Genomic DNA, 20,745 nt, shown 5'->3' on the forward strand with positions numbered 1-20,745 from the left:
TATAACTGAGCCTGTTTTGCATTTGTTTATTTTCTAGGATGTTTTGGGTGATAAGTTAGTAACCCGCTTTATGTGTGAGTCTGATTTCTCTGATGACCCACATCTACCCAGCCCTGAGCAACTCCGTGGGAAGATTCTAGTCAAGAATAAGAAGATCAAAGCCAACCAGCTTCCACCTGAACTACTGAAACACAGGGTTAGTCTACTCAGGGTTGATTATTATTAACAGCGGTTTAAAGCCATTGGACACTTTCCAAACATAATTTTTTTTTTAAGTTCACAAATTTACAAATAACTTACAGGGTTTACAGAAGGTAATGGTGAAAGACTTCTCTTAAAATATTATTTCATGAAATGCTTTACTTTTTGAGAAAACATTAAAACAATTTCAATATCAATTTTTACAGGTTTGTTATTTTATATAGAAGTTGTAATACGCGAAGTGTGGGCCTTGGACATTACTGATTACCGAAAGTGTCCAATGGCTTTAAGGAGACTTTTTCTAGCAGTTACAAAGTGCCACAAGAAAAGAAATGAAAACCACAGAAGAAACATTTATAGGTGAATTTTATATGCCTTTTGAATTTGGAAGTGGGAAGTCACATTAGCCAATGAACGGGGTATTGAGTTCCAGAGAGTAGGAGCAGGGCATTAGAAAGAACAGTCTCCAGCCTTCTTGTTTGACTTTGGTGAATCTAGGTTAGTCCAGCGTGGTGAGTGCAGGGCTCAATTTCATAGCGCTGCTTAGCGGCCGATTTTGTGCTTACTGTGCAATTTCTATTTCATAGAGCTGCTAACCGTAAGCAAACGAAAAGGCATGCTAACCTTTCAGTGCTTACCGCACAAAAATAAATGACGGTAAACACGCAATATGGCCGCCCAATTTTTCTGCCAACCTGTGAAATAGGCTGAGGCTTAAGCAAATTTTTCTGATACAGTAAGCACGCAAATTTGCTTACCGTTAAGCAGCGCTATGAAATTGGGCCCAGATTTAGGCAGGTTTAGGCAATATGGTGGATATGGAGTGACTCAGTTATTATGGAGCCTCATTGCGAAGAGATTTTAAAATAAGTGTCAGGATTTTGAAAATTTGTATCTTATGTGGGATTTGAGCCAGGGAAGGGGCAGCAATAAGGGGAGAAGTTGGTTTGTGCTTTTAGGTGCCATGTGGATCAGTCTTGCAACCTAATATTGAAGGGATTGTAGGCAATCCAGGTTCTTCTTTGTGAAGCCATTGAGTAAACAGTAGCCCAGGCGAGATGTTATCAAAGCCCTAACTGCTGCATGACACGTATCTTTGTCAATGTACATGTAGCGTCCGATTCTACTTAAATTCAAGTTGTGGTAGATAGATTTACACATATTTGTCACATGAGCATCTATATTATTGAATTTGTCAATATGACGCCAAGATTTCTTACAGATGATATAGTTAGTACCTTGTAAACCCTTATAAGGTGCTACATAATTGGGTCTCAGAATTCATCACTGTAATCCTATCTTTCTGAAAGTTTGTATATAAAAACGTTGAGTACCTTGTTTGGTAGATACATGTACGTGCACTATATAAGACTTTGATATTAATATATTATGTTGGTTTTATTGAAGTGTTGTGATCAATGACAAGTCTAATATCTTTAAGAAGTTGATGTGGAGAAGCAATTAACAAGAAGTTTACTCTGTCTTGGGATGGTGGTATGCTGGATGTTAAGGTGTTGTTGAGGCTGATCCATTCATGAGAAAGACATTAAATAATAAGTTTTGTATTTTTGACCCTGTAGATGATGCAGATGGCAGGAGAACAGAAGAGTCAATGGGGAGCAGAGATAGCAGCAGCCACTGCCTCTATGGGAGACATCTCAGAGGAAGAAGATGATGAATTTGAAGATGCATATGAAGATGTCATACCACCAGAAGGCGAGTAGTTTTATAAATTTGTATAGTTTTTTTTCTGAGTTGCCTGGCTTGGCTTGTTGGTGGGTAATGCATATCCCTCCTGGCTCCTGGCGGAGGGTTCGTTTGGTCCTTTTAGAACCAAACGAAACAAATGATCAGCCCCTTTGAATTTGACTTTCTGTCACTATTGGCTTTCCCTGCCATTGGTAATTTGTTGTTGTTGCTTCTAACCGTTTTAGTGTACCACCCTAATATGAACCTTCCTGCCAAGCCGGGTTCCTCAGTACTTTGCCGTGTGTTTTACATTTCTGTATTCTTCTTAATACTATTGTATTGTTTGTTCTTGTAGATACTTTGATTGGCAAGTTTTTGTTGTTTATAATGTTTGATGGCAAATAAAATGAAATAAAATGGGTTCTATATGTGTGTTATTACATCTCTCTTTCTAAATTTCCAATTTCATTTGTTAATATATGTGATAATAAGTATTGTAGTTAATTGTTCAAATTGTCCATTGGTTTGATCACAATTTAGAACCTAGTAGTGATGTATCAGAAGCAAAACCTCCAACGTTGTCCAGGATGGAGTCTACTACAACGGACATCACTGAAGTATCCGAAGAACCATCAAAAGTCATTTCTGTCAATAACAACAATGTGACAAACATCAAACAGTCCTCCAGCGCACAAAAGTAAGTTGTTTGAACAATAAAATATGGAATCAGTACTGTAGTAGTTTCTATCTCTTTTCTCCTTGTTTTGTGGTTCTCCTTTGTTGGTTTTACTACATACATGTACTTGATCGGATATTCAACCTCATACTCCAGTCATTAATGATTTAATAGAGGAAAAGTTTGAGGTTGGGCCATTTTCTATACAGAATATAAGTTACAAGATCTTGTGGGTTCAGAGGGAGTTTTACAACAAAGGGAGTTTTATAGGCAGTGGCTATATTGGTAAATACTCAAAATAATTATTAGCATAAAACCTTTCTTGGTAATGAGTAATGGGAAGAGATTGATAGTATAAACATTGAGAGAATTGGCTCCCTCTGAAGTAATGTAGTTTTCGTGAAAGAAGTAATTTTCCACAAATTTGATTTTGAGACCTCAGATTTAGAATTTGAGGTCTCAAAACCAAGCATCTGAAAGCACACAACTTCGTGTGACAAGGGTGTTTTTTTCTTTCATTTTTATCTCACAACTTCGACGACTAATAGAGCTCAAATTTTCACAGGTTTGTTATTTTATTCATTGGTTGAGATACACCAACTGTGAAGACAATTCTTTGACAATTACCAATAGTGGCCAGTGTCTTTAAGAGCTTCCACAACTCTTAGTCTGCGTGTAAATAAAGACCTCAGAAGAAATGTGGCACCTCTGTAAACAGCCAGAATGTTAAATCTAGGACAGCAGACTTAGCACTGCTTTCGGAAATGCTTTGCAAAAGGCTTCCTCAAAAGTATCAATCCACTGTATGTAATACTGACAAAGTTGTTTAACGAAAAGTGCAGTGCTTCTATTCTTTTGGCAGCTTAATTTCCAGTCTTAGTCTACATTCAAATGAAATTTTAATTATTCCATACACCATGCATGCTTAGTTACACTGATACCATCTTACTTGTCTTCAAAGGAGGAATGGTAGTCTTGCCTCATCACCAGGCACAGGTGATGATGTTTATAAGATGACTCAGGTTAAACACAAGAAGAAGAAAGAGGGACATCAGATTGCAGCTCAACTCTCTAATATTGTCATCTACACCCAAGCTGTCAAATTTCCAGGTGAGTAGAGACAACAAACAAATTGTTCTTGTTGTTCTGTAATGATGTGAAGGCAGCATAAAATCAATGCTTTCCAAAATCTGCACAGGGTAAAAGTCCTTGGGCAATCTGGATGGGACTTGAACACATGACTTTTCAATATTTTAGAGTAGATCTGCTAGACCACCAAGTTCATACGATGACAAGGGTTGATTTAGTTACCAACAATTTGTGGCGTGTCGTGGCACCAGACCCAAGCTCTGGTGTTGTCAGCAGCAGAGTGCGTGTTTTACAGATACTTGTGCCCTTGAGCAAGGCACTTGACCATTATTGCTTTGAAAAAGTTGGGAAGGTAGTGCATTCTGCTCTACCTGCCAGGCTCCTAGTGGATGATACCCATGCCTACATCCTTAAGGACTGTTGAGGGGGAAACCTTGTTTCAGCCCCAGGAGAAGATAGCAACGTGCGCTTGGTGACAGTTGGTCTGGGTCGACAGCCTCTTCAAAAGATATAAAACAAAACCAATACACTAATGCCATCTTTTAATAGTTAAGATTCTCTATTGGTTAAAGATGAAGGTTTTGTTTGAATCAAAGTTTCAGACAGTGGTTAATAAAAAGTCAAAGTTTTCTGGTTCTGAGGTGTTGATTGGATTAGATGGTTGTCATGTTTCTCTTTTGTTATTTAATTCATTTCCAATATGATGTTTAGGTCGAGTCTTAGATTTTCTAGTCTAGTTTCGGATGGACTAGATTTAATTTTGGCAGATTTCACAGGTAACCATGGTAACTGGGTCTGAATTTGAAAAGTAATGGTTTCATTACATCAATTCTTGTTTTAATTGTATGATTTGTTGCTCAGGTTTTGCCGATTCATCTGTTTCGAGTAAAGACAAGATGAGTAAAAATCGAGATAAGGAGCGTAAGGCCAGCACAAACTCCACTAGTTCTATTCCTGGCAGTCCTGCTTCATCTATTAAGGAACTTAGCCTTAGCAGGAGTAAGTACAAGATAATAAACTGCTGTTGTGTATTTTGGACTATTTTCAGAAGATAAATTGGTTATTTTAAATCAAATTACTGGAATGTAAGTATTTACATGTCCTGAAAAACAAATTATTTAAAACTATCTTGTCTTGCAATACAATAGAACAAAAACAACCTTAATGTTCAGTTGATGATACATTTTATCTTCCTACGAATATGCTCACTGATTTGGATGAAACAATGTTGTTGTTGAAAACAAGTAAGTGAGGGCATTTTTTGGCCTCGGTAAGAGTGCTTTTTGCAAGAGGTCTATTGGCTTTCCTCCATCTTCACTTTTTATAATTCTTTTGTTTTAACCTGTACAATGAGTGAGAGCTTTTAATCCTTGGCCCTAAACAAAAAATAAACAATCAAAATTTATGAATATATCTATATATTAAAATGTGTTTTTTTGACTACACTCCTCCTTCAGGTGAGTCAATTGATACTGATCGTGGACCATCAGATAGTCTACCAATGGACCAGCTAACCAGCCTCACACAAACACCAAAGTGCTACCATTGTTCATCAGTCAATGAAACTAACCTCAAGAGAATGTTCCGCAAGTTTCCATCACATTTCATCAAATATCCTTTTGTATTACCAATTTAATCTTCATCCACCACAACCTTTTAACCATTTTGCTTCGGCCCATTTAAAAAAAAAAATTAAGCTTCCGGATTAAACATTTTTCCTTTTAAATTATTGCCGTCAAAGTGGAACCCTGTCTTGACAAACAAAAGACAACAAAGGTTTTCGTAATAAGCACCAGTATTTGTTGTTCTATTTTGAGAAAAATTGCTGAAACTCTGCCATGGTGTGCTGGAATTTCAGAACACTTGAACTCACCTCCTCTTGAGCCAAATACAATGATAAACAATGGCCGGAGGCGCTCGATTCTTGTAAGCCACATTTGTATAACAAAAGTCTGGAATCGGGATATTACACAACAATGCATGGAAAAAGAGACATTACAAGCATGAATTCCAGTACCTTTTGTCCCTCTTTGTATCATGGGGAAAGGATAGCAGGTTCTGTTGAAGATGGTGTTTTAATAACAGACTGCAAGTCTTGATGAGCGCATTTAAACTTAGGCCCCTGTTTAAATGCATGCTGTTGCTTCCTTTACATGTTAAAGTATTATACACATGGGCAAATTAGAGACTTGCCCAATACATCGATCGATTACGTTTAGCCCACGGTGCACATGTGAGCAAGAACACATGAGCCTCTCCAATGCGATTCTGCACAACTCTGCCACATGCGCCAAGCATACGTGCACGCATGTCGGACTTATAGTGTCAGACTTTTGGTTGTGCAAATGGTTGTGAGCTTAATGGATCGGTCTATTGGTAGAACAGTACCAGACAAGCAGCTTCAGCTGTAAAGTCCACATGTCAAGACTTAACATCTATTATAAGAGAGATGACATCTATACTGTACATGGATATATATATATTTTGGTAGATGTTTAAACTGAATGATCCTTAACACTGGTTACGCATACTGAGTACCAGTTGATGAGGACTTACCCAGCTGGTATGAGGATTGATTCCTCCAACTACAATCCAGTCATATACTGGGCATTTGGAATACAAATGGTAGCTCTCAACTACCAAACAGAAGGTTTGTATTCAATTTGGATTAGAGCTTATTTCAAGGTTTTCAAGAGCAAATGCAAAGGGTAGCCAAAACATCTGACGTCTCATTTCCAGGCTCGTGAATAATGCCACAGACGGGCCTCCAAACCGGCATGTACATTTACCTTTGACCTACATTCATTTCGCGTAGAGATACTTTAGAGACACGCACTCAAATCCTTTACCAACTTTACATGCGAGTACATCCACATGCATGTACTGTAGTACCACCACACATGTGGAAGCAGCATGCAGCAGACGACCGAAAGTAAGCTTTCCATATCTGTGTTTTGATTGGTCATCCTAGGTGACTTCAGACCAATCAAAACAAACTTAACTACGGTAGCTTTCATTCATTACATTTATCAAATGGTATCATTGTATCCAATGGAATCACCGGATCTCAGTAGCAGGTACCTGTCTTGGGGACCAGTCTATGCAAAAGGGAGATATTTGGCACACTAGGTGGCAGCAGACATACCTGGGCCCAATTTCATAGAGCTGCTAAGCACAAACATTTGTTTAGCATGAAATTTCTTCCTTGATAAAAACAGGATTACTAACCGAATTTCCATTTGTTGCATTTTGTTTGTTACTGGTATTCAGCTGTTGTTTGCTTATCCTGAAAATCACGTGGACATTTGGTTGGTAATCCTGTTTTTATCGAGGCAAAAATTTCATGCTAAGCAAATTTTTGTGCTAAATAAGCAGCTCTATGAAATTGGGCCCAGGTGATACAATTTTTTGGGTGAAATAAGCACATGCTCAGAACTAGGTAAACAATCAAAATTAACCTGGTGTGTCTGCTAACCAAGGCTTCCAATGATCTTCCTTGTATTTCTGGTGGCATTTTCGCGTCTGTGTTGCCATGACTTTACAACGTTGGTTCCTTAATCAATTTTGTTGTGGATAACAAATTTGTCTTTTCGCTGATGTGTAAGACACAGATTGTTGTCACTAAGAAAATGTAGGTATTGTTGCTATTTATTACTGTCAAAACAACTACTGGAATAACTGATAATTTAAGTTTTTATATGAAGCATGAAGGCTTTCCTTCCTTTGTTTTTTACTTTGGAAACTGATGGACAACCTTGACTTGAATTCACTTTATACCATAGAAATAGAAACGGGAGAACGCTGAGTGTGTCACTGTGCGTGCGGTTTCGTTGTGAGACCATTTGTAGGGACACGCGTACAACATTTTTGTATGTGTGTATGGCAAAATATTATGCCATACATTGACCAATGAAAACAGTAGAAATGGTCTATGTGGGATGCCATATTGCCATTTTGCCATATAAGCGTGTCACGTGATGCTCGATTACTATCTACCGTATCCCGCAGTATCAATACGCTGCGTCCTGACGACACAGTGGGCAACACGAGCTCAGCGTTCTCCGGGTTCTTTTTCTATGCTGACTGGACAACATTGACTTGAATTCACTTTATAGACTTTTATCATGGTGCGGCCTACTTAAATTTTCTCCCATTCAAATCAATGTAACCAAACTGAGGCTGGAAGGAAAATGAGTCTGGTTCCTTTTTGTACAAAGAATATTAGCATCAATTACTGTTGTTGGATACAGGGAACATGACCAAGATGGTGGCAGCATGATAAAGGTCTATACACATTGTTTATCCCATCTTTGTTTGCAGATACCAATCAGATCACCAATAAGACAATGTTTGAACAGTCGGGAAACTGTGGCTACTTACTCAAACCTTCAAATCTCTTTGACAAGACCAATCCATTATTCCAGCGATTCGATGCATATGATAAAGTCTTTGATGGCCTCAAGGCTAAAGAGCTTACAATATCCGTAAGTAAAACTTTCATTAAAAAGTCAAACTTGTTTGGCAATAGAACTATCATTATTCAACAATTAAAGCTGGAAGCCGGTCTGAGAACTATTTTGAATTTTCGGCTAATCTTAAAAACCCTATTTTATGCGGTCACTTGTTTGGAGCACCTCTATTGGTTTGAGCAGGTTGGAGTTTTATTTTTTATTTTTTTAGAGTCTGCTGTTTGTGTACAAGCTGCATCTGTTAGTATTGCTGGGGTTGATTGAGTAGTTTGGTTCCCTGCTTTAAGGAGACAGGGTACACGGTATTACTAAAGATGAGCACTGTTTATAGGCAGTTTTGTGGGTGTGGTCTGAATGTTTCCACCTTTCCTGTCTGCCTGTCTGTGCGTCTTCATCTACATCAATGTTCAGTAGATTGGCTTCATGGGCTTTCCTCAGGTGTTGTCTATGATCCCTTTTCTTCAAGTCTTTTCTGTTAAGACAATGTTGGGTGCACCACTCAATGTCAAAACCTTAAAGTTTGATGACAATCAGTATTGTACACACGGTACCAAACTGTTATTATTGCTTCATTCTGTTCTATCACTTTTTTTATTTTATTTTATTTTGTCATGGCAACATGTTTATGCTAGACCTAAAAAACAGTTTTCAATAACTGAGCACAGCTTAAATGGGAATATAAGCAACTAACCAATTTTCTTTAACGCTCCCAAAGAAAATAATATACTGCCGAATGTTTCTGTCGCATAGGGGTAGTTTTGGATCTGACCCCTTTCTATCTTTACCTGACAGATTGTATCTGGGCAGTTCCTCTCCACTACCAACCCAACCTCCTCCTACAGCATTGAGATAGAACTACTTGGCATCCCAGCAGACTGCGCTAAGTGGAAGACTAAACCAGTATCTAGGAATTCCATCAATCCCATCTGGGATGAAACCTTTACATTCCAGATCAACTATGAGGAGATTGCATTCCTTCGTCTCAATGTGCTTGACAGCAGTGGAAACTCAGCGGCTCAGAGACAGATCCCTCTAAAATGTCTCAAGTCAGGTGAGTTGGAAGCTGAAAGGAGTGGACAATCCGCATACACACAGCTGTGGGGACTTTTGCACAATAGAACAAAGGCCCCCACAACAATGTTCTTTGTTAAATTTGGTCCCCACAAGGGGATTCTTTAGAAAAGGAATAATAATAATAATGATGGATTCTTTTATAGCGCTGAGGTCTGTCACGCAGGGGCGTTCATGGTTATTATTACCCCTGGTCACTGGGCTTTAAATCGTTCCTTAAATCATCTCAGCTCCCTGGTGGGGAGTATACAGCCTTGTGCCACAAATGCTCTACTCGGCTAAATCAATCACCAGAACCATCTCTGTCCTCACACCCTCTTACCCCTGGTTGGAGAGAAGTAATTATAGTTAAGTGTCTTGCTCAAGGACACAAGTGTCACGACCGGGATTCGAACCCACACTCTGTTGAACAGAATCATCAGAGCTTGAATTCAGTGCTCTTATCAGCTTTGCCACGACACCCCATACAAGCCCCCACAACTCTGCGTACAATAGTATGTGTGGACACTCAACCACTCGGACACTCAGATTGCTACCAACCTCTTATGATCAGACATGTGAGACTTCCTCTTTTTAGCTGATTTCCTCTTTTGGGGTTTTGATTGTCCTTTTTTTCCCCCTTAACTTACTGTGTACAAAAGTAGGGATATTGTCTTTTCCTCTTTTTTGCTTGCCCGGTTTTCTCTTTTCCTCTTTTTCCATGCCTGTATGATTTTTCAGTTTTACACAATCAAATTATTGTCTCCTACATGATAACTTCTTATGGGGCTACTGTCAAAAACACTCTCAAGTTTAAGTGTTCACTCATGTGTCTGTCAGACACAAATTAATTTGCAGTATTATTGCTACTAGAAAAGCAATAAGAAACACACAATGAGTGCGTTAATGATGAAAATGACACAGAAATAGAAGCTTAGTAAGGTCGGCCGCATTTCCCTAAATTTGTGATAGTTTGTGATAATATGCCATATGTTTGCCCCTTTAGGCTTTCGTCACATCAGACTCCGATCACCTCAGAACGTCCCCTTGGAGCTAGCCTCCTTGTTTGTCTTCACTCGTCTTGAAGAGATGAAAGATACATCAGACAAGACCAAACTGCTTGAAGCTCAGAGGAAACGGCAGATGCTCTCTAACATGGTGTACTATCACATCGGCAGAGAACGCAGTACCAAGATGGAGTTCATAGAGGTATGTTATAATAGTAACAGTCATGATACATGTACCATTGAAAAAGTAGAATGTTTTTGTTGTTTCAAAATCTTTAGATGATGCAACAAATCATTGTGTCAAAGCACAGCGTCGTATCTCGCTTAAAAAAGCCCGGATAAACAAACAAAACAAGTATGTCACAGAGGTAGAACTTTTTGCAAGGACCATTTTCGTGTGAGATACATTTTGATATTATAAGATACAATTTTTTCACATACAGGACGAAGTAAAAGTCTAAGCCTACTCAGTCTTGAGCTACTCAGTCGGCTTTACCAAAGATAACCTATAAAAAAACCAAGGAGGCACCCATTTCTACTCATGTCCCTCCTATTGACCCCTTGCGCACGCGTCACACGCGGCGACTGATACCACGCTCACCATTTTTGTAGTCAATAGGTTGTTGTGTAAACGCCGCGTTGCCTAAAATGTGCACTTCTCTGAATAACACACGTTGACATTGACCACCAAAATGGCGCATCCAAGATTATTCTGAGGATGACGTCAGGTGAATTGGGTCAATAATCTTGGCCTAGGGGGTTCTAATCTAGTCTACAATTATTTTTGACTACAGCATGACCAAAGGCAAAGGCACTCTGGCTTAATGTGCCATAACAAAGGTACCGTAAAAATCAGCCACGCTGCCATGTACAGCACGGCTGTATATATCTCGTCACTTACCCCTTGAAGAGAAGTGCTATAAAGCATCGCTGATTGGCAAACCAAAAGTGACCGCTCTGCGCATTTTTGGGGAGTCAATGTCCCAGTGTGTTATATAAATGTGTAGTGCCCATTTAGCTAGGCCATGCAGGGGTTACTCACTCACCATATTTTTAAAGGAAGTTTGACTCCTGTGGCAGACAGTGGCAAGGGTTCATTATATGCTTTGGAGTACTGGTATGGCTTGAAAGTCAACTTATAAGTGCCTGCTAATATTCCAAACTTACACTTTACACTCTGAATGTCAGTGGTGTTTTCATTCAGTTTTCTTTTTAGCTGTACTCCTGAAATGGCTAGCGCGGCAGACAATTGCAAGGGGTCAGTAATCTGCCCCGAATGAAGTACTTTATTGACTTAAAATCATTTTTTTTTGTTAGCACTGGCAAACATTCCAAACTTTCACTTTACACTCTGAATGCCATACACATGTATGCTGGTCTTCCATTTATCTCTGACCACACAGTTGCCGGAACATGTTCACTGGCACTGCTCATTGTGTCACTGGTACCCAGGCTACCTCAACCATCTAAAGGGACTAAGCCCAAGATCATCAAGAAGAAGCAGCAGGGTACCCACGTGTGAATATAACGTGTGGAATTAAGCTAACCCTAAGCATGACTTGCCTTGTTATGGCAAGATTGACCCCATATGTATGACCTCAAATTACTCATTATTGAGTGCATGACAATTTGTTTGTTTAATTTTACTTTGCTTTAAATTTTGTTGGAATATAAATCAAGTTTAACTTTTGTAGTTATGGAACATAAACTCAAAACTGGTTTACCAATTTCTTTTTCTTTTGCCCCCGCCTCCCCACACTTTTGTTTTATTTTGCTGTGCTTACTTAAGCTGATATGGCATGTCTTGGTGTAACAAAACAATCCAGTCAAATATTGTAATCTGAATGAAGTCATATTCTGCTTTTCAAATCCTACTCCCTTTCCCCTTGTCAATTCTTAAACAAAACAAAAGTTTCTGTTTTGATATTTGTTTCCCTTAAATACAAATCAGACAATGTCAGCTAAAAAAGCCCTTTCTTGACACCTGTTGATGACGCAGATTTGCATTGTCTCTAAATGGATGCCAATGTTAGGACATTTTAAACACTCATTGAAGGCAGCAATAGGATTAAAAATAAAAAAAGCTCCTGTGCTTATCATTATAGGATTCTAATATTATGATATATCTATAACGAGGAATTTGCGAGAGCCTTTTCCCGAGGATATAAAACACATACGAGAAAGAAGAAACTTCATTGATTTAGAGTGATTGTATCTCCATGATATTAATTGATTGATTTGTTTGTAATCTTTGTCTTGCTTCTAGGTGGTAGACGGGACGCAGATGAAACGAGTGGCCCACCCTCTGGTTGTTTATGGCATTGTTACTCAGGAGCAGGGCACAACGCTTAAAGTAACTCAAGATACCAAAGTCCATGAAGTTATAGCACAGGTACAACGCACAGCTAGTTATCGGAAGAGGGAGAGGAAATATAAAATAAACAGACATTGATAATAATACTATTAATAAAACCTACTCATAAAATGGATGGTGCATCAATAGTTTGGTAAATCTAAGCATGGGAATTGTTATCAATATAAACCACGAGGGAAACTGACTGGGTAAATTTTGAAATGATTTTTGGGGTTGAACAAAGAATTGACTAGAGTGGGATTCGAACCAACGACCTCCGGCACGTTAATCCGGAGGTCGTTGGTTCGAATCCCACTCTAGTCAATTCTTTGTTCAACCCAAAAAATCAATGGGAACTTTTGGTACAACAAATTGTGAGTCTGCCTAAGTCCCTTCCTCGTGAGGCGGTCGCCAGGTTTCCCACAGAACCCGATGGTGATCGGGCCCCGGCTCTCTCGATGCCGGGGTGGGGGACGCCTGAAGGCGTCCAAACGAGCGAGTGAGTGAGTGACAATGTTAATCTTGAAAAAGTGCATCAGAAAAAGGTTTTGATGTTCTGAAGAGGCATTTTGTTAAACATTCAAATATAATTTCAACTTTTGTTCATCAAAAACACGATAGTGTATTGGATTCAATCTACTTGAAAGTCCCTCAACAGAAGTAAGTTTTGAGATTAAATTATTATTGTCTTCAACGTTCTTGTCTTCAATAAATACTTTGCATCAAAATGAAAAATATGTACAACTTGTTAAAGGCACTGAACACTATTAGTAATATCTCAAAATAATTTTTAGCATAAAAAGCTAACTTACTAACAAGCAATGGGAAGCTGTTGATAGTATAAAACGTTGTGAGAACCGGCTCCCTCTGGAGTAACGTATCTGAAAGCACACAAAGTAGAGCAAAAAAGGTGTTTTTTCTTTTCCTATTCTCTTGCAACCTTGATGATCAATTAAACCCAAAATTTCACAGGTTTGTTATTTTATGCACATGTTGAGATACACCAAGTGAGAATACTGGTCTTTCACAATTACCTAAGGTGTCCAGTGTCTTTACATGTAAGTGATGTTGCAAAGTCGTCCATGAGAAGTGTTTAAAAAAAAATCTTGTAATGACTATTATTCTCTTTCTCTGTAGGCGTTGGGGTGGTCAGAGAAGCCCCTTGATGACATCAGTCTCTATGCTATAATTGAAGATGTTCAAGAAAACTATGAGGAATACCCTGGAGAGTCTAAGACTGAGAGTAGATCAGAGGAACGCACTTTAGAGATGGATGAGAAGATTCTGGAAGTCCAAACGGGTTGGTCTGGGAAAGGCCGCTTCATCCTCAAGCAGATAACGGAGGTAAAAAAAAAACAATAATAATATTTCTCTTCAATTTCAAACTTCTTGTTTCTTTTTTAAATGTGGCCATATTTGTTTCTTTCAATTCTTTGATTTAAGTGATCAATAATTTTTATTTTACAAAGAGGCAGTAGTGGTATCTAGCCTGGCCTTCCACCTCTAGGACCCTGGTTTGAATCCAATCGGGGCACTATGTGGATTGGGTTTTCAGTCCGTATTTGACGTGGGTTTTCCTCTGAAATAATTCTCTGGGATTTTCCTCAAACATCTAAAACTGAAACTTGTTACCTTTTTCTCTCTCTTCTGGGTTCATGGCTGGTGCAGTCATTAAGTTCGCTTTACTGAGAGTCCATGGCTTCACAACCAGCATAAATGAAATGAAATGAAAGTGTGATTACCAAAAAATAAAACATGATGACTCTTCCTTCATGTAGAGCCCTGATGTAGTGAGATAAAAACATGACAAATACTTGCATTGGCAGACTTAGACATGAAACTATAATATGATGATGGTTGTGTCAAAGGCCATTCTCAAGCTTTCTGGAAGTATCAAGTTTGTCAGTAGTTTGAAAGTTTGAAAGTACGTCACACTGGTTTTCAGGATGTTATCTTTTCAAGTGCAGACACATCCCAGCTTCTAGCATGACCTAATCAAAGCACTTCCCCCATTGGGGTTTTTACTTCATTTCCAATTGACTCTAGCTCCAGCAGGATCAAGTGTCCTACTCTCCAAGTCACTACTCCCCAAGTCATCTTAACCACTTGAAGACGCAGAGTCTGCGCTCACCAAGGTTCCCGCGGAATCATAGGGTACCCCTCCTCAGTTTCTTAACAAATTGAGATTGTGTGTGGAGCTGTTTATTAACAACCAACGTCATTCTAATGAGCTTTATAAATCATTTGATTAATAATGTGCTTTCATTCCATTGTTGTCTTAACCATTATTTGTGATGCTGTAAATGTGTTTTAAAAAACATTGCAGAATAAAGAAAAAGCTATGCAGAAACTTTTCAATGATGCGGGAGGATACGATTCTGACCATATCTCGTTGGCCTCCATCTCCTGTTCAATGTTGGCTCTGTGTCAACTGTGCCTCAGTGCCTTGATTTTGGCACTCTACAAATGACCTTTGGTTGGTTGATTGATTGGCTCTCATTGCAAAGTCTGCGCTCCAGCTGGGTTTAACAACATTGAGCAGGGGAGTCGGGCATGGGGGAGGGTATGCTTATTGTCATGTGGCTCAAGCATTTTGGCCGGGGTGCAGCATACTTCTGAAGTTCATCAGTCATGCAGATTTGCGTATGTCCTGAGCTAGGTTTACAATGGAAAGTATGCCAAACAGTATGCCAAAGATATTCCGCTGTGGAGTTAAATGACTCTTGGGAACTTAAAATTAGTATTGATTGAAACTATTAGGTGGCGAGCTCTGTCAGTTTACCCATTGTATGGTGATTTTATGTACTAATCCTATAGTGGTGAAGGGGCCATTGGGCTTTGTGTATCTAACAAACAAACAAACTATAATATACCTGGAGAAAATTGGTATGAAAATGATACTAATATGTATGCGTTCTTTTGGCTGGTATACTACAGTGATGTCCCCCAAAACCAGAGCTTTGAATTAGGATGTCTTCAATTGCTGTAAATTTAACATTATGATTTTCAAATTTGTGCGCTTATTTATACTTGAATTTGTAAATGCAAGATATGGCTGGGTGTGTAAATTAACTGCAGGTTATCTCTGCTAATGTGACTAACACTTTGCCCTGATGGTTTTTTTATCATTGACGTTCACTTGTAGAACTTAAATGCTAAGCCATTATCTAATTCCAGCTGTTAACATTTAGTGTTCAAAACCATGAAAAAGGTTGTGTATATTGGATTTGGATTAATATTATAAGTAGTGATAGGAAATTGTTTGTGAGTACTTTTGTCATTACAGGTAATGCCAACTGGTTGCTGTGTGCTAACAAAAAAATGTGTTCATTGCTTACTTTAATAATTGATATGAGAATGCTCAGAGCACGATTTCAAAAAGAGTTAAGATTGATCTTAAAGGCAGTGGACACTATTGGTAGTTGACAAAGACTAGCCTTCATAGTTGGTGTATCTCAACATATGCAAAAAACAACAAACCTGTGAAAATTTGAGCTCAATTGGTCATCGAACTTGCGAGATACTAATGAAAGATAAATAACCCTTGTCACACGAAGTTGTGTGCGTTTAGATGGTTTCTTTCGAGACCTCAAGTTCTAAATCTGAGGTCTCTAAATCAAATTTTTTGGAAAATTACTTCTTTCTCGAAAACTATGGCACTTCAGAGGGAGCCGTTTCTCACAATGTTTTATACCATCAACCTTTCCCCATTACTCATCACCAAGAAAGTTTTTATGTCAATAATTATTTTGAGTAATTACCAATAGTGTCCACTGCCTTTAAGTGGGACTCGATCTTAATTGCTAAGCAAAGTGTGATATCACAGTACAAATCATTGTCTGACAACTCATCTGAAGATGAATCTTAGTGCTTTCTTAAATCGACCCCAGTTGCATGAGATTGGAACCCAATGTCTTAACTGCAAAAACATCTGGTTCAACAGCAAAGACGGCCAAAGATTATTGAATACTGCTGCATTGCTTTTCATATTCATGTTGATAAAGAGCAAACAATGTATGAAAGGAAACCAATGCTGTAGTTATCAGGGATATGTAGCTAAGCATACAAATAGTGCTAAGCAAGAACAGATCAAGACAATATATGCATTGTTCAAGATCAGTTCCCTTCTTCATGCTTCATAAACAATTGTCATAAGCAATATGTTTTCCTCAATAGTTTGATTAGTCTTGGCCCAAGACGTTAGTGATTGATAGTGGATTGTGTAGTAGGCTAATAGGGCGCTCTATTATAGTACATGATTTAACCAAAAGTAAAGTATCGGGAGTTCTGCAACATTGGGTTAACTTTTTCAACTGAGCCTGACCTAGGGACATAAATTATTATTGTTTTTTAGTAAACACACCCTGTGTGACATAATTATAAATGTCAATTTATTGTTGCGATCATGCATTGATTGGTTCCTGAGGAAAGCCTGAGAACACAAAGTGAACTCAATTCTGTGGGACTCTCAAAACTTTAGAAAGAGCTGGTTAAACGTACACACTCTACTATCGATCACTGACGTCTTGGGCCAGGACAATAGTTTTATGACAGAAAGCTATCCAAAATAATAAAAATATGCTTCACTGTTGATGAATTCCTTAGGTTTGATAACTGGTTTTAGAAAGAGGAATCTTTTTAAACCACCTGACTGATTTAAACTGATTGATTTCCCTACAGAGACATCGATCGGATGAGTGCACCTCGGTGGATGCTGGGACGACTGATAAGACATTCTTGGTCTGGGTCTACAACGTATCCCAAGAGCAACCTTACACAGTATTCAGAGCTTTGGTTAACAGCACAGCACAAGATATTATTGCTCAGGTTAGCCAACTGTCCACCCAAATAGTGGTTCAAAACTTAACTTGGGCAAAGTTGTTTTTTCTTGGAAGAGTAGATACAAACCTTTAAAGTGGAAGTGTTGTGGCCGAGTGGTTAAGAGCACCAAATTCAAACTCAGGTGTTTCTAATCGGCAGAGTGTGGGTTCGAATCCCCAGCCGTGACACTTGTTTGTCCTTAAGCAGAACACTTAACCATTGCAATGGTTAAGTGCATTGCTTCGTCCTTCAGATGGGACGTACATGTAAAGCTGTTGGTCCCATGTGTTGTGTAACGCATGTGCACTTATTGAAAAGAGAAGGGGTTTGCCCGGTGTTCCTGGCTGTGGCTGCTAAATGCGTACCAATCACATAACGTGCAACAAAAACGCATGCACCATGGTTGCACAGCCCTGCAGGTAACATGAGTGATGTTAGCCGGTGTACATAACCTTGATCGTTCCCACCAATGGTCGATTTCCAGCGCTTGGTATGAAACGGCTGCTGAGAGAACAGTGAAAAATGGTTTCTTCTGATTGTCTGTTTTTTTAAACTATGCATACTCGTCGTAATAACTGTCTAAAGATGACAACAGAACTTAGAGAAAGGGAATAATCATATTACCAAGTTATAACAAAACAATTGTTGCTCGCTGTGATTTGGGGTCCATGAATTTTGTACACCCTCGGGGGAAAAATGGCACCCTGGGTTTCGCCTCGGGTGCCATTTTCCCCCCTCGGGTGTACAAAATTCATGGACCCCGTCCCAGCAGCAACAATTGTATAATGTTGTCAAGGTTATTGTTCGGGGGTTGCCTGTAGAAGCCCAGCAACTGCGGTATAGCCAGGGATCATTAAACAGCATTATGCGACACTCCATCCCCCTTACTTTATTCAATGGCAGTAATATAAAAGGGTGTTTTAATGTGCAAAACATAATTTGTTTTTACATTAAAATGTAAATACCTAATTTGATAATTTATTCAAATTTTACTTGTCTGAAACCCTATGCAAAATAACTTCTTAAACGGTTTTGGTGAAGGTAAAATTATTGATGTATTGTTTTTCAGGCAATGGCCAAAGCTCATCGTCTAGACGCTGACCCAAGTAACTTCGTCTTGACAGAGGAGGTTTACAAAGACTGGAAGGGCTCAGAGATAAAGAAGGACATCCAGGAGAAGGTGACAAGTCGAGTCTTAGATGATTCAGATATGGTCTTTGAGATTCAGAATCTGTGGAAGACACCAGGAAGATTTACTCTCAGAGAGCGGGATGAGGTAGGAAAACCATTGATTTTTGTTCTGGATAGAATTTCAACCCAAGGCCTTGTTTAACAAGGCAGTTTTCAGCCACTTTGGAGGCAACTAATTGGATTGCATGCACAGGAAACACTTAGAAATTTGATAACATTATGTCTGTTTTTACCCTTGCACCAATATGTATAAGCACTGTATATTCAGTACTTTCCCGAGTTCTGTGACAAAAATCCCCAGGCAAATCTCTGGGGTGGGATTTGAACCCATGACCTTTGCATTGCTAGAGCAAATGTCCCACCTATACTTTTAGGAGCTGCTACCACAAAATGCCTCTAGCTCCGGGGCTGGCTCAGTGATCTAGTTGTAAGACATCTATCTGCTCTAGCAATGCAAAGGTTTCATGTTCGAATCCCACCTGAGAGATTTGCCAAAAGTGACGTCACACAGTGTAAAGTGACAATTTTTATGGGCACTGACAAATCCTGTTATAAATGCATAAACACCGCATGCAGCCATCAGGAGTTGATCAAATTTCTTGTGTGTGATTGGTAGGTGAACCACTTGGCTGTGTAGAAAATTAGACGGCTTGATTATGCTATAAGCTGAAATTGTTTACACTTGAAAGTGATTTATCTTTGTCTCCATGTATGTTACTAGCCTGCTGTATCTCAGTATCTACCCAATATGAAGGCAGCTATGTATAGTGCGGTGAGTGGTGGAGGCAAAAAGTCTGGCTTCAAACGACTGACTAGCATGAAGAACAAGAAGTCTAACAAAGAAGCCAAAGATAAAGAAGGTTCTCAACAAAGTCTATCAAGTAAGTTTAGAAATGACAAATACACAAACTGAATAACACGTTGACTGCCAAAATGATAGTTCTTAAAAGACATTGGACACTATTGGTATTTGTCTAAGACCAGTCTTCTCACTTGGTGTATCTCAACATATGCATAAAATAACAAACCTGTGAAAATTTGAGCTCAATCTGTTGTCGAAGTTGCGAGATAATATTGAAAAAAAAAACACCCTTGTCACACGAAGTTGTGTGCTTGATTTTGAGACCTCATCAAATTCTAAATCTGAGGTCTCGAAATCAAATTTGTGGAAAATTACTTCTTTCTCGAAAACTACGTCACTTCAGAGGGAGCCGTTTCTCACAATGTTTTATACTATCAACCTCTCCCCATTACTTGTTACCAAGTAAGGTTTATGCTAATATTTATTTTGAGTAATTACCAAGTGTCCACTGCCTTTAAGCGCTGTGGAGAACTAGTTGCACAGTCAGTTGGTGGTATGAGAGAAGAGAAGAATGGACAGACATCTACAATCCCGGCCATATCTCGTTGGGCCCCCCTGCCCCCTTTCAATGTTGGTTCCAATTGCTGATTGTGTTCTGAGTTGTGTTCTGAGTTACAGTCAACATTGAGCGGGGGGCGGGGACAAATGTTTTGAATGTGAATGGGAAGTGCACAGGGAATCGTTGTATACAACGTTAGGAAAGGGTGGCCCAAGCATTTTGGCCGGGATTGTAGTCTCATAAATCGCAAGAGTATCATGTACAGGGAAGTCAACCCCCTAGGGGTGAACACAACAACATTTTTATCAGAGGATATAAGGTTGAAATAAGATACAAGCGTTTAAACTTGTTCAAACTGTGTTAAGTAATGATAATGATGGGTATGAATTTACTCTTCAAACAAAAATCTAATTATTGTAACAAATCTTAAATAACTTTGGATGGGATTTAGGTACTGCTCTTTTTCTTCCGTAAAATCTTGTTTGTATTTTGGTTCAATCAAGCCAACGTCTAATCATTTAAGAATAAATAGTAGACTTGCGATACAACCATGTGTAATATCTCTTTTGAGGGAGTGTTGTATCTGAACAGAGCCGGTTTTGTCTCGATGTTCGAACAGTAAACTCTGGTCGTCTTCAGGAGACGTTTAGAGTATACCGTTCGAAACGTTGAGACCACACCGGCTCTGATCAGAGCCAAAACTCCCTTAAAAAGGGATATTACACATTGTTGTACCTGCAAGTCTACTATTTATATTTATAGTTACTCTTATTCTTCACACCATGCAAAGCTTCAAACACCGTCTAACCGTTTGATTATTCTACTTCTTTTTTTCTAA

The 20,745-nt window shown here is 38.9% G+C and overlaps 1 protein-coding gene across 3 annotated transcripts in view; it reads left to right on the forward strand.

Moving 5' to 3' along the window:
• The window catches only part of LOC117294412, a 102,567-nt gene that overhangs the window by 81,373 nt on the left and 449 nt on the right, over nucleotides 1-20,745 (forward strand). For 2 of the 3 annotated variants that reach the window (XM_033776795.1, XM_033776797.1), the window contains exons 24-39: nucleotides 38-196; nucleotides 1,782-1,917; nucleotides 2,431-2,587; nucleotides 3,528-3,676; nucleotides 4,517-4,654; nucleotides 5,113-5,266; nucleotides 6,181-6,305; nucleotides 7,976-8,139; nucleotides 8,917-9,175; nucleotides 10,181-10,383; nucleotides 12,448-12,573; nucleotides 13,672-13,878; nucleotides 14,581-14,688; nucleotides 17,215-17,361; nucleotides 18,425-18,631; nucleotides 19,268-19,427. In XM_033776795.1, the coding sequence (XP_033632686.1) occupies nucleotides 38-196; nucleotides 1,782-1,917; nucleotides 2,431-2,587; nucleotides 3,528-3,676; nucleotides 4,517-4,654; nucleotides 5,113-5,266; nucleotides 6,181-6,305; nucleotides 7,976-8,139; nucleotides 8,917-9,175; nucleotides 10,181-10,383; nucleotides 12,448-12,573; nucleotides 13,672-13,878; nucleotides 14,581-14,688; nucleotides 17,215-17,361; nucleotides 18,425-18,631; nucleotides 19,268-19,427 (2,599 nt within the window). The remainder of the gene's footprint in view (nucleotides 1-37; nucleotides 197-1,781; nucleotides 1,918-2,430; nucleotides 2,588-3,527; nucleotides 3,677-4,516; nucleotides 4,655-5,112; nucleotides 5,267-6,180; nucleotides 6,306-7,975; nucleotides 8,140-8,916; nucleotides 9,176-10,180; nucleotides 10,384-12,447; nucleotides 12,574-13,671; nucleotides 13,879-14,580; nucleotides 14,689-17,214; nucleotides 17,362-18,424; nucleotides 18,632-19,267; nucleotides 19,428-20,745) is intronic. The other variant, XM_033776798.1, reaches the window with a different exon arrangement.

This window comes from Asterias rubens, chromosome 9 (assembly GCF_902459465.1).
Source record: "Asterias rubens chromosome 9, eAstRub1.3, whole genome shotgun sequence".
In the NCBI taxonomy this organism is placed as follows: domain Eukaryota; kingdom Metazoa; phylum Echinodermata; class Asteroidea; order Forcipulatida; family Asteriidae; genus Asterias; species Asterias rubens.